Source organism: Scylla paramamosain, chromosome 39 (assembly GCF_035594125.1).
Source record: "Scylla paramamosain isolate STU-SP2022 chromosome 39, ASM3559412v1, whole genome shotgun sequence".
In the NCBI taxonomy this organism is placed as follows: Eukaryota; Metazoa; Arthropoda; class Malacostraca; order Decapoda; family Portunidae; genus Scylla; species Scylla paramamosain.
Window position 1 is genome coordinate 77,501 of NC_087189.1, and position 13,987 is coordinate 91,487.

At 39.6% G+C, this 13,987-nt stretch overlaps 1 protein-coding gene across 2 annotated transcripts in view; it reads left to right on the plus strand.

The window, feature by feature from the left end:
• Positions 1 to 13,700, plus strand: part of LOC135091941 (SH3 domain-binding glutamic acid-rich protein homolog) — a 23,817-nt gene extending 10,117 nt beyond the window's left edge. Inside the window, exons 2-6 of one of the 2 annotated variants that reach the window (XM_063989996.1) lie at positions 3,227 to 3,412; positions 4,726 to 4,890; positions 8,945 to 9,017; positions 9,774 to 9,935; positions 11,428 to 13,700. In XM_063989996.1, coding sequence (XP_063846066.1) covers positions 3,227 to 3,412; positions 4,726 to 4,890; positions 8,945 to 9,017; positions 9,774 to 9,935; positions 11,428 to 11,432 — 591 coding nt within the window. In that variant the 3' untranslated portion in view covers positions 11,433 to 13,700. The remainder of the gene's footprint in view (positions 1 to 3,226; positions 3,413 to 4,725; positions 4,891 to 8,944; positions 9,018 to 9,773; positions 9,936 to 11,427) is intronic. The other variant, XM_063989997.1, reaches the window with a different exon arrangement.
• The last annotated feature ends 287 nt before the right edge of the window (positions 13,701 to 13,987 follow it).

Here is a 13,987-nt window from a genome sequence, read left to right on the forward strand (position 1 = left end):
TTTCAAACAATTTATACCAAGTTGTCTCTTTCATCACCTCTTTCCCATTGTTGATGGTGATGATTGTGGTGGTGGTGGTGGTGGTGGTGGTGATGATAGTTTAGCTTTTATTAATCCAGGTATTCAAGGTAACTAATTAAGAGATTTGTCAGTGTCGGGTAAACTAAATTTTCCACCTTGTCATTCTTAAATCTCATAATTGATCTCATTATTATTATTACCATGATTATTATTACTATTATTATTATTATTATTATTATTATTATTATTATATTTCATCATATTATTGCATTATTTGTATTTAGTATATATTTTCTTTTTATAATTCTGTATTTCATGTTGTTAAATATTAATTAAACTAACACTGATGTCTAATTCTTCTTCTTTTACTTCCATTTCTCTGTTATTTTCTCTGTTATTTTTTAACCCTTTCCCATCATCAAATATTAATCAAGTATTAACACTGGACCCTTTATTCTTATATTTTTTGCATTTTTCCATTATTCACTTTAATTTATTCCTTCCATCTCTATTTCCTGGTTGTCATTGACCTTGCTTGCTTCCTTCCCCTTTTTAGGTCAGATATTTCAGTGCCAAGTCAATCTTATTCTTTTTTCTGTTTATTTCTGTCTGTCTCTCTCTCTCTCCTCTCTCTCTCTCTCTCTCTCTCTCTCTCTCTCTCTCTCTCTCTCTCTCTCTCTCCTCTCTCTCTCTCTCTCTCTCTCTCTCTCTCTCTCTCTCTCCTCTCTCTCTCTCTCTCTCTCTCTCTCTCTCTCTCTCTCTCTCTCTCTCTCTCTCAGCTTCTGCAGGTCAAGAAGAACAGGTATTATGCAAAGTTACTCACATTATCCATTCATTCTTTGCTTCTCTCTTATCCACTTTCTTCATTTTATATCTCTAGTCTTTCCCTTCCTCATATTCATTTTCCTTCAGCATTCTTCTCTTTCTCTCTTTCCCTCTCGCCTTGTCACTTTTTTTTCCACCTCCCAGTGTCAATCAAGTGCCTTTTATTTCTGATGAGCTCTGGTGGAAATTAATCAGGGTTTTCAAGGGTGTTTTTAGGGTTTCCAAGGATGTTCTTGGGGTTATAGTGGAAGTTACTACGGTTTTGAAGGAATGTTTGAGCTCACAGTGGAAGATATCAGGGTTTTTTTGGGGGGGTTTTAGTGGAAGTTGTCATGGTTTTTAAGGGTGTTTTTATGCTTGTAGGGAAAAATGATCAAGGTTTTCAAGGGTGGCTTTGTGCTTAAAGGGCAAATTTTTAGGGTTTTCAAGGGTGGTTTTGCAGTTATAGTATAAGTTATCAGGGTTTTCAAGGGTGTTTCTGTGATATTAGTGTTGTGTTATTCATTAATCTGTAGAATGAAATGAAAACCATCTAACAAAATATCTCTGCTGTCTTTAAAAGTATTCCTGATGAGAGAGTAAGACATTCATTGTTATTATTGTCCTCAGAAACAGTAGGAAAAAAAACACAAGAACATGGCAAATCACCTCTGTAGTGTTTTAAAATGTTTGTGACGGGAGGATGGCGAAGATCTCTCTCTCTCTCTCTCTCTCTCTCTCTCTCTCTCTCTCTCTCTCTCTCTCTCTCTCTCTCTCTCTCTCTCTCTCTCTCTCTCTCTCTTGGAAATTTTCAGTTTATAACAGTCTTAACTTGTCTTGTCCCTGTAGATTCTCGTTTCGTAATTTTTGCTGTTACTGATTTATTTCATTACTTTCTTAATTTACTGTATGTTCTCAGTGTTTATTTTACAGGTATGGTATGTTTATAGGTCCTTAGATTATAACTGTACAGTGCCACAGGTGAGTGATAGACTGCAGGTGCTTACTGAGGCTGCTTCAGACTGCTTGCTTACTTTTGATGATCTCTGGTAGGAGTTATTTGGGTCTTTCAGGCTGTTTCTGGGATTATAGTGGAAGTTACTAGGGTTTTTTGGGGGTTATAGTAGAAGTTGTTAGGTTTTTCAAGGGCATTTTTGGGGTTGTAGTAAAAGTTATTAGGGTTTTCAAGGGTGTTTTTGGGGTTATAGTAAAAGTTATTAGAGTTTTCAAGGGTGTTTTTGGGGTTATAGTAAAAGTTATTAGAGTTTTCAAGGGTGTTTTTGGGGTTATAGTAAAAGTTATTATGGTTTTCAAGGGTGTTTTTGGGTTTTAAGTGGAAGTTGTTATTTTTTTATTTATTTATTTTTTTTTTATGTAGGAAGGACATTGGCCAAGGGCAACAAAAATCTAATAAAAAAAATGCCCACTGAAATGCCAGTCCCATAAAAGGGTCAAAGCAGTGGTCAAAAATTGATGAATAAGTGTCTTGAAACCTCCCTCTTGAAGGAATTCAAGTCATAGGAGGATGGAAATACAGAAGCAGGCAGGGAGTTCCAGAGTTTACCAGAGAAAGGGATGAATGATTGAGAATACTGGTTAACTCTTGCGTTAGAGAGGTGGACAGAATAGGGGTGAGAGAAAGAAGAAAGTCTTGTGCAGCGAGGCCGTGGGAGGAGGGGAGGCATGCAGTTAGCAAGATCAGAAGAGCAGTTAGCATGAAAATAGCGGTAGAAGACAGCTAGATATGCAACATTGTGGCAGTGAGAGAGAGGCTGAAGACAGTCAGTTAGAGGAGAGGAGTTGATGAGACGAAAAGCTTTTGATTCCACCCTGTCTAGAAGAGCAGTATGAGTGGAACCCCCCAGACATGTGAAGCATACTCCATACATGGACAGATAAGGCCCTTGTACAGAGTTAGTAGCTAGGGGGATGAGAAAAACTGGCGGAGACGTCTCAGAACGCCTAACTTCATAGAAGCTGTTTTAGCTAGAGATGAGATGTGAAGTTTCCAGTTCAGATTATAAGTAAAGGACAGACCGAGGATGTTCAGTGTAGAAGAGGGGGACAGTTGAGTGTCATTGAAGAAGAGGGGATAGTTGTCTGGAAGGTTGTGTTGAGTTGATAGACAGAGGAATTGAGTTTTTGAGGCATTGAACAATACCAAGTTTGCTCTGCCCCAATCAGAAATTTTAGAAAGATCAGAAGTCGAGCGTTCTGTGGCTTCCCTGCGTGATATGTCTACCTCCTGAAGGGTTGGACGTCTATGAAAAGATCTATGAACGTCTATGAAAAGATCTCTGGAGCCTTTGAAAATATTCCTCATGAGAAAAGCAAGTGTTTGAGATTACAAGTGTCCATTACTGAAGGACCTTGTTTAAAGGTCCCTCTCTTTGTCTCTCAGGTGAAGAAGAACCAGCAGCGAGCGGTGATGATTCTGGAGAGCAAGAACATTCCCTTCACCACCATCGACATCACAGACCCTGGCCAGGAGGACTCCAAGGAATACATGAATGAGAACGCCAAGCCCAAGGGGAGCAACAAAGTGCCCGTCACCCCACAGATCTTCAACGAGGCGGAGTACTGCGGGGTGAGTGTGGCAGAGAGGTCCACCAGTGTTTGTCTTGATATTATGTAAAGCCATCCCTCATTATCCATCATGGCTAGGTAATGGATAAGGAAAATGCATAAAAAAAAAATAGTGCTTCCTTTAACCATTTCACTTTGGTACGCAACGATTCACAGCCTTAAATATGCCTTGAATAAGCCTATGGAATATTTTTTAAGCATCTACAAGAAAGGAAGTGATAAAAAAGATGAGATTTTGCAGTACCTAGCCTGTAGTGTTTGGAGATGACTCAGAGTGGTTAGTAATTGAGGAAAGATATACTAAATCCCAATGAAAGGGTTAAGAGAACTCCTGAGCCACCAAAAACCTTATTTAAATAAAGAAAAACTGCATGTATATAGTTACAAACATTTTATTTTTCAATTAACTTAAATAATTTCTCTCTCATTGCCTTCTCTCTTGATTTGAATTTGTGGTTGGCAGCGATCTGTGTGAAAGTGAAAAAAACTGTGGTTAATAAAGGGGGATTGTATTCACTTTCTCTCAATCCTTAGGTAATCCATTTCTGTATTATGAGGCATCTTGACCTGACACTTAATCATTCTTGGTAATATAGATATACCAGTAACTTAATTGTATGTTTAGAGCCAATGAATAACAGTAAAAATATTGCAACTGAGATTATTTGTGATGTATTGCAAATCCTGAATTAAAAAATGCAAATTGTGGGGTGTGTGAGAGAGAGAGAGAGAGAGAGAGAGAGAGAGAGAGAGAGAGAGAGAGAGAGAGAGAGAGAGAGAGGTTGTGATGGTGTGGTTTGGTGAGAGATTGTAAAGTGTGGAGGGAGTGAAATAAGAGGTGGTTTGAGGTGTTTTTTTTGGGGGGGGGATATGTTGAGAAAATTAAACTAAACAACCTGTAGGAAAACTAACAACAGCCATAAATAACTATAGGACTAACAGCCATACAAAAACACACACACACACACACACACTCAAAAATAAATGAAAATAAAAATGAAAAAAAAAACTAATGAAGTTTTTCCTCCAAAAATAATAACATTAACAATGAATAACATGAACAAACAGCTACACACACACACACACACACACACACACACACACACACACACACACACACACACACACACACACACACACACAAAAAAAAAAAAAAAAAAAAAAGATAAACACCTTCAGAGTTAAATAAACAAGCAACCATACCAACAAACACAAAAACACACACACATACAAAAAAAAAAAAAAATCTTTAAAAGTAAGCAGATAATTAAAACAGACCCCATACAAACGCTGACACTCCAAAAAATTCAACAGGACTTTGACGATTTGGACATGGCGAATGAAAACGACGAATTGGGCGAGTTCCTGAGACTGACGGATGAGGAGAAGAAGAGAATCAAGATTGGCATCACTGGCATCCTTCCTGAGGACCGCGCCAAGCAGCAGATGACCAATGGGGTGACGGCTGCAGGAAGGGAGGTAGGGGTGCACTAGCCTCGCCCCCACCCACCTTAATGATGCTGCGTTCCACTGTGTTGCCCCCGCTGGCTGGCTGTGGCTGGCTGCTGAAGCCTTGTGTGTGTGTTAGTGTGTGTGTTGTGTGTGTTTGAAAAGGGAAGGAATTTGGATTGAATTGTGTGTGGTGTGTGTGTGTGTGTGTGTGTGTGTAATTGTGTTTGGTTGAGAGAACAAAGGATTGTTTGAATACTGTGTGTGTGTGTGTGTGTGTGTGTGTGTGTGTGTGTGTGTGTGTGTGTGTGTGTGTGTGTGTGTGTGTGTGTGTGTGTGAATATATTACTAGTAAAATGCTTGGAGGGCAACTGACAAGCAACACTGTCAGCAATGCAACAATGAAATCACCTTGCACATTGAGAACTTGCCTAATATTCAAATCACTGTAGCTCAAAACTTTGCAGAGCCCAATGGTTGTGCTGTATACCATTGGATAGGAAATTTCATTCTGCGTTCAGTGGTATGTGTTTGCTCTTATTGGTTGGTAAAAATTGCAGAAAACTCTTGAAATACTATTTTTGACACCCTTCTACTTTTTGCAATTTGCCCATTGACTTCACCCAGTAGAAGAGATGAAAGCTATATCATATAAAACTGATAGACTTTTGCTAATTTTGTTTTGATTGGCCACTTAATTCTGGAGATATTAACGTTTGAATAGTGTTATGGTCATGCCAGGCTGGGTCAGGCTGTTCAAAATGAAGCAACAACCTCCATAGTAAACTTTGGTTGTAATGAAGTGCTTGAATGAAAATTGTGTCCATGTGAATGTAATGTAGCTTGATTGTGTTTGCGTGTATGTGTGTATGTGTGTTTTTTAATATTTTACAAAGTGCTTGAGTGAAAATTGTCTGTGCGAGCGTAGTGTTGCTTGAATGTGTTTGCATGCATGCATGTGTGTGTGTGTGTGTGTGTGTGTGTGTGTGTGTGTGTGTGTGTGTGTGTGTGTGTGTGTGTGTGTGTGTGTGTGTCTCTTCAGCCAAAGCCCAGCAAGACACAGTGTTGCTGGTTCACACTCGGAAGGAACTTTTCATCATTGAAGTGTCACAACAATGCTTCTGTGCTTCAATGCAAAGGCCGTGTGCTTCCTTCCTCTCCAGTGTGTGTGTTTGTGTGCATCTGCCTAACCATCTGTGTACGCGTCTGTCTAACTATCCATATATGCGTATGTCTGACTACCCATGTGCGTCACGAGGGAGGGGAAGGCAGTGTTGTGTACGCCTGTCACTTGAATCCCTTGGTTAAACTGTGTTCAGTAATGTGCTGTGTCACTTGTCATGCCCCTCACTCACTCACTCACTCACTCTCTCTCGCTTATTTTCTTTAACCTCTCCTATGTCAGTTCTTTTCATTATTTTTCATTTCCCAGTTTATTCTTTCCCTTTTCCTTCATTAATTCTTTTCTTTTTTCTTATTAATTCTTTTCCTTTCCCTTAGTAAGTCTTTTCCTTTTCCTTGTTAACTCTTCTCCTTTTTTATTAATTCTTTTCCTTCCCCAGTTAATTCTCTTCCTTTCTCTCTTATTAATTCTTTTCCTTTCCTTCATTAGTTCTTTATCTCATTAATTCTTTTCCTTTCCCTTACTAACTCTTCTCCTTTTCTTTTAACACTTCCTTTCTTCCCATTCCTTTCCTTTCATTAATTCCCTTCCCTTCCCACATTAATCACCAATATTCCCACCGCACATAGCCTTCCATTCCATAAGCCTTTTCTCTTATGAACTAGCTACCCATTACATCCTGTCCCTCAACCTACAGTGCTACATCTACACAGTGAACAAAGTCAAATGCAGCTCTGATTAGTTATATATATATATATATATATATATATATATATATATATATATATATATATATATATATATATATATATATATATATATATATATATATATATATAGTCTATTTAACAAGTCCATGGCTCAAAAGAAACATATTGGTTCTGAGTAGGTTAGAAATATAACTTTTTAAAAATATACATGATACATATGGTAATGTCAAGTTTTGGTTAGTTAGTTTGTCAGTTAGTCTGTTGAGTATTGTAAAGATTAGGTGGTTAATTCCCTCAAAGCAGGACCTAAAATGACCACATATGTGTAAAGTTTTGATGTGTTTACTTATTTTTTATTTTTATTTTTATCTATTTGTTATTTGTTATTTATTTATTTATTTTTTTTTACTTTCTGCGTTCTGTCGTGTTCGTTACTGTCCAAATTTTCCGAGTTTTGATGTCTAGTCCCTGTGTTGGCCGCTGCCGCTGCCACGTATGCTGTGCTGTGCTGTGCTGTGCTGTGCTGGTTGGTCCTGCTCTGAGCTTTCTTTTCCAGCATTTAGTGACTTTATTACTACTGTCATCATTGCCAAGGAGTGACTGACCCACGCTACTCCCGGCTGTATCTTGGGATTGGTTACTCTCACCATGTCTGTCTTACTTGGTGGCTTAATTCTGCCTCATATTCTGATGGCCAATGAACAGTGCCCTTCTCATGTACTAGCCAATGAGAGGCCTAGTTGAGGGGCCTTAACCTATCAGAGGATGGGTTAGGCTTTGTCACATCCCACCTCATACTCTGATAGCCAATGAAAAGTGTCCTTCTCATGTACCAGCCAATGAGAGAGCTAGTTGAGAAGGCCTTGGCCAATCAGAGGATGGGTGTTGCTTTGTCAAGTCACGGGGACAGACTGTTAGTTGTTAAGGTCACCCACCACCTGCTTAGCAAATGTAGTGGTTCACTTTGTCTCTGAAATCTACATGACTTGAATTCTTTTTCCACATTTTTTCTCCATAGTTCTGTGTAGAAGTATTTTGCATGTATTTATTCTTGTATTGAGATAATTTATAATAAAACTGTATCTAGAAAACTGGATTAATGCTTGCTGCGTACGGTCAGTCTTGCTGAGATGGTTGAAGACAGAAGTCATTCTCTAGGTACTACTATTAACACTTCCATAGATTAATGCAGTACTAATTGTGCTAAGGAGTAGTATTAACATCATGCATCTCTTACCACACAGTTCCCATGTTTAATGTTTTGACCTGATGGTATTTTAATAACCTGTGTTGACCTGTACTCTTTCGGCTCCTAAAAGTTGTTAAATTGTTGATATTATGCCATAATCTTGTCGCAGGAAATTGTCTCATAAATGACACTCTTGAAAGTTTCATTGTTTGTCTAAGTCATTCATGTTTGGGTCAGTGGTTGAGTGTTTCCGTGTTCCGTATCATGTATGTACCACACCTGATATCAAAACTGCGGCTTGTGAAGACTCACTGTCCCTCCCAAAAGTCTTTTCAAACTTTGGCAGAGAAAAATAATGAGGAATACTATCCATTGGCTGTTTGGAATTTTAAGACTAACCCTCCCATCTAAAGTACTTAAACACTGGAAAGCAAGCCAGTAACCCAGTAATCCAGTAATCCAGTGTGTGCCTCCAGCTGAGTGCAGGTAAGCCAAGCCAGTCACTCCTGTTCTCACTCCTCACTCCACACACAGGCCACTCTCCTCACCTCACCACTCATCACTGACTCACTTGCCTTCAATAAACATGATCAGTGGTACCTCCTCTTCTGTGATGTCTCAAGATAGTCATGGGAGAAATTATTGTGTTTTATTGTTCTGCAAGTGAGGTAGAGATGATGTATGTGAGGCAAGGAGTGTGTGTGTGTGTGTGTCCTGCATGCACTCTTTACCTGGATAACCTATGCAGTAGATAACTAACTTAGTACTAACACTGGTGGTGACTCATGTCTAGGGAAATGTTCAAGGTAATGAGTACAATTGTGTATGTACTCTGTATTCAAAACATCTGGTCTAAGCCAAGAGATAGGAAGGAAGTGGAATGGACACAGCAATCAGGTTAAGTGTTGAGACATCATGAACCTTTAGAATAGATGTTTGGATGGAGATGTAGGTGGAAATAGGTAAGCATGCTTTATACAGGGACTGCCACATGTATGCTTCCTTTATGTTCTTATACTGCATCTAGGAACTGTGATCTAATTGTGTCACCCTCTGTGGCAGAACGAGGAGCAGAACACAGTGACCGGGGACCATGACGGGGAGGCAGATGCCATGCCAGAGGCAGCACATGATGGTGAGTGGCATGGAGGTGAAGGGACGGACTTGTATTGATGTGTTTTATAGATGTAACTTTCTCTGACTTACTGGTGTGATTTCTCCATTCATGCCATACTTTCCTGAGTTACTGGTGTGACTATCCTTACTAGGGCTGCATATGTTCTCTATTTTGTATGCAGTTCATTATTTACCTTGTACATTCTCCCTATGAATATAGATATACTTTTATTGGTATGATTTTCTTTGTTCACACTGTACCTTTTCTGAGTTACTGGTGTGGTTATCCTTATTAGGGCTGCATGTGTTCTGTTAATCTTATTTACCTCATACATTCTCCCCACAAATATATAATTTTATTGGTATGATTTTCTTTGTTCATGCCAAATTTTTCTGTTACTGGTGTGGTTATCCTTATTAGGGCTGAATTTGTCCTGTTATTTTTCTGTATTTTGTGTACAGTTCATCATTTAACCTCATACATTCTCCCTATGACTTGAACACATCAGCAGTCTGTCTTGTTGGTTGTCATGTTACTACACTTATACTAAATGAATGATGGGCTATAGTTCTCTGTGTGCTATTACTAGTTCACTACAGTTTAAATCCTTCCTCTACATGTATTTCAACCTCACACAACTTGCAAAATATACAGCAGCCATACAAATAAGGATTACTGACAGGATTTCTTTATTGTTCAACTCTTACCCTGAAAACACACATTCCCTTATTCCTTCACCTTCCACTCTCCCTCCCCACCTTCCACCTGCACCAGCCGAGGGAGGGAGTGCAGTGGTGGATGATATAGAGGAGGCTGCGGAAGGAGGGGTTAGGGAGGAGGCAGGAGAAATGGTGTGGCCGGAGGAGGAGCAGGATCCCTTTGCTGCACCGAAGGAAGAAAACCTGACTGAAACACACATAGAGGATGAGGCTGAAGGTAGTGAGTCATGCAGAGGAGCACTACTTGGCTAACACATTCCTAGCTACCTGTATCTTTGTCTCCTTCCGTAGTGCTAACCCACAGTCACTTCTATGATGATATGGCTTGTTTTCACAGCACACATAGTGACATAAAGGATAAAGCTGAAGGTAGTGAGTAGTGGAGAGGATCACTACTTGGCTAACACATTCCTAGCCACTTGTATTTTTGTCTCCCTCCGTAGTTCTAACCCACAGTCACTTCCATGATACCCCAGTAGGTCTTGGCTTGTCTTCACAGCATAGATGGAGGATCAGGCTGAAGGTAGTGAGTGGTGGAGAGGAGTGCTACTTGGCTAACACATTCCTAGTCAGTTGTATCTTTGTCTCCCTGTGTAGTTCTAACCCTGAGTCACTTCCATGATACCCCAGTAGGTCTTGGCTTCAGGTCACACCACCATAGTCTGCTCGCTTTGATTCCTTTCCAGGTTAGCAGTCCTCCTGCTCTGCCTGGCTGTACTTGTATCATTTGTGTGTTGAGTTTGTGACACACTGCCTCACTATAGTCACGGTTCTTTTAGTTCTTCAGGCTGAGGGAGCTTGGGTTTCATGTCAGCTTGCAGTGTGAATGCTGCATAACTAGATTAATAACTGATTTGTTCATTTATCTTTTCATAGCAGCTTATTAATTGATTCTGTTTGTTTTCTCTTCATCATTTTAACAGATATGTATGTCTTTTTCTCTCCTTAGCAGCATATTAGCAGGTCTGGTTTATTTTGTCTTCTTAGTGACATTAACAGCTGTAATATTCTTTTCATATAGCAACATATTAACAGGTCTAATATATTTTCTCTTATCAGCAGCTATAGATTTTTTTTTTTTACAGCAGCATGTTAACCATAACACAGCTGACTGCCTGATTGGTGGTGTCTCAAACAAGCACTTTCAGGATGTATCACAACCACAACTACATTTTTCTTTTCATTTTAGCAGCCATAGCACAATTAACCCTACAATTAATAATTTTTTTCTCAGCAGCCTTCACACAATTAACTCTTTGTAATTTAGACCAGTATTTTCTTCAGGATGTATTAAAAGCATGACAATTTATTATTTTTTTTTTCATATCAGCAGCCATAGCACAATTAATCCTGCAATTAATTTTTTTCCTCTTGGCAGCCTTTACACAATTAACTCTTTGCAATGTAGACTGGTATCTTTTTCAGGGCGTATTAGAAGCATGACAATTTATCATTCTTTTATCCTCACAAGGATGCAAGACACTGCTCAGTCTTTACCTTGCACCATAAGAAAATGTTAAATTGACAGAAATATCACAAACCCTTTTTGAAAACCCTATTTAGATAGATAAAGACAAAACCCGTATCAGAATCCTTATCTCACTGTATAAGAAAATATTAAATTGGCAGAAATATCACAGACCTTCCCTGAAAACCCCACACAAGACCCTAAGACCCTCAAGACCCTAACTAGAACTTTCACCTCACAGCATAAGGGTGGAATGGGCCAAGGGGGACCAGCAACCAGCCAGCAGGGACACTCCAGAGGGGCTGACATGAGGCTGGGGGCTGCCTGTTCTGTCACCTCCACCTTCACCCTGCCCCCCAGCGCCTCCCTTGCCATGCTGGTCTTCACCTCTACCATAACTCTTGGCATCACCACGGAGTCCTTTTTTTTGCGTCACCTTAGGAGGGGTGGTGGTGGTGGTAGTGGTGGTGGTGCAAGTCCTCTTTTTGATTTCTGAGGTTTTCTGTTTTGTTTTGCTTATTATTTGGTTGTTTTTCTCTTATCTAAGTCTTTTATAAGCAATATAATGTGATTTCTTCTGATTTTTTATATATTCTCTTTGGTTTGCTTATTATTTGGTTGTTGTTCTCTTACCTAGATCTTTTATAAGCAATACAATGTGATTTTTTTTTTTGTTTTGTTTTTGCTTATTATTTGGTTCCATTTTTCTCTTATCTAGTTCTCTTATAAGCAAAACAATGTACTTTTGTTTTATATAGCAGTTTTTGTTTCTCTTACTTTGTTCAGTACAGAAGCATTACCATTATGATGTTTTCCTTCTCGTATTTTACTCACCAGTTATAATCAATGCTTTTTTTATTATTCTGTTTCTTGTTTAGCTTATTTGGTTCATTTAGAAGTAGTACACTTTTTTTATTTTATTTTTTTTTTTATATCTTCCATCAGTTATGTTTGAAGGAATGCTAAGGAACACTTGTTAAAGGTCCACATTGTTTTGTTTCCAAGTGTTGAGAGGTCACAGAGAAAAGGTCACTATAAACAAGAGATTAACTGGTCACAAGTGTGGATACAAACATTCTACAGCAGCAAAGGATGTCAAAGAGAGAACTTAACCACCATGCCACCAGAAAGTGCTGTGCCTTGCTGGAACACCCTTGCTTTGTAAATCAAGTCAAGCCATTGCAAGATTCAGTATGGCAATAATTCCTCTCATCAAAAAAACTATTGGCTTCCTTAAGGATTCACAACTTGGCACAGGCCCACACCCTGCCTCATACTGTCTTCACTGGCTGACCCAATCCCCACCACCCCCTTCTCCCCCTCACACAATTGGCCTTATCATCACTTTCATCCCAGAACAGAAGCACAAGACTGAAATTCACCTTTCCTTGTATCTCCTCTTATCGTCACTTAACGTACATCACTCCTTTGTATCCTCCAAAGAGTTCCAAGGAGTGAGAATGATTTACCAGTGCTTCTATTTGTAAAATGTGCTCTCTGTCAGTATTACAAGTATTACAACTGATACCATCACCACCACTATCGCCAGTAAGCTGCCTCTGCCTTGCTCCACGGCCTTGAGTTATCAGGTGGCTGGGCACTCACCTAGTCCAGGCAATAGTTAGCTAGATATCCTGTGATGATGCCATTCCTAAGGTACATGCCCAGTCTTAGCATAGCAAGCCTCAGTGAGCAGCACCACCAAGGCTCCTCCACACATGCCCTCTCCACCCAACACTTTCTGCAGTCGAATACCATCCTTGCTGCCTTGGATGAAAGCTTGAGTGTCACAAGTGCCTACAGAACACAGCCTTTATACTGCCTTGGATGGATGGTGCTCTGCTGTGGAAAGTTGAGTGTCTTGATGGGAGAGGGTCATGGAGTAGTGGGTTTGTTTGCTGGTCTGATAAGTTCACGTTCTGCAAGGAAGTGGATTGTTTTGTACTTCAGGGCTACCTGCTGAGAACCGGCCGGGGACGTGATGCAGATGTCAGTTCAATGTTTAGTTCCTCAAGGCCACATCTGACTCAAAACAAACTCTCACCAAGAAGCTTTCATTGCGCTGTGGGTGGAAAGCAACGCCCACCGTTCATGGGGATTATACGCTAATATTTACTCAGTATTAAGGCTTTATCGAGTTACTGCTTATCTTGAGGCTACAAGAAACAAGAAAAAGGAAAACACTTTCAAGCACAAGAGGAACTTCATGCGTTTGATTAAAAAATCTGATTATTTTTTTCTCGCCCGCCAATTCTCGAGTTGAGGAATGAGCGGTGTAGGAACCACAATTCATTGAGAGGGACTTTGTTATTGTTCTTTTCTGTTGCCTTGGTCCTCACTGCCACCTGGAGGTGCCTCTTTGTTGGCAGTGAAGGCAGGGCATTGTTGTGTGCGAGTGGTACAGGTGTTGTGTGTGTGGCTGCCTCAGCTACCTGTTTGGGAGCTCAGGTGTCCACTGTCCTCTGTGACAAGTGATTGTACCTGTTGTACTTTATAAATAAACATGAAAATTGATGTTGTATGTATGTGTCTTTTGTTTGTGTGCTTTGTCTGGGCTGGCCTGTGTGGGATTGCCAGCCTGGTATATTGACATAGATTGTTTGTTTGTTTATTTGTCTAGTGTGTATGATAACTACAGCATGTCCTTGTTTGAGAGGGAGAGTTATAATATGAGACAGTTGGTAATGGATGTAGTTATGTAGGAATTATTCTTTTTAATGCTTATGTATAATGCAGTCTTCTTGCAAAAATATTTCCTAATCATGGTTTAGTTTCAAGGTAATCTATTTATCAGTCTATAT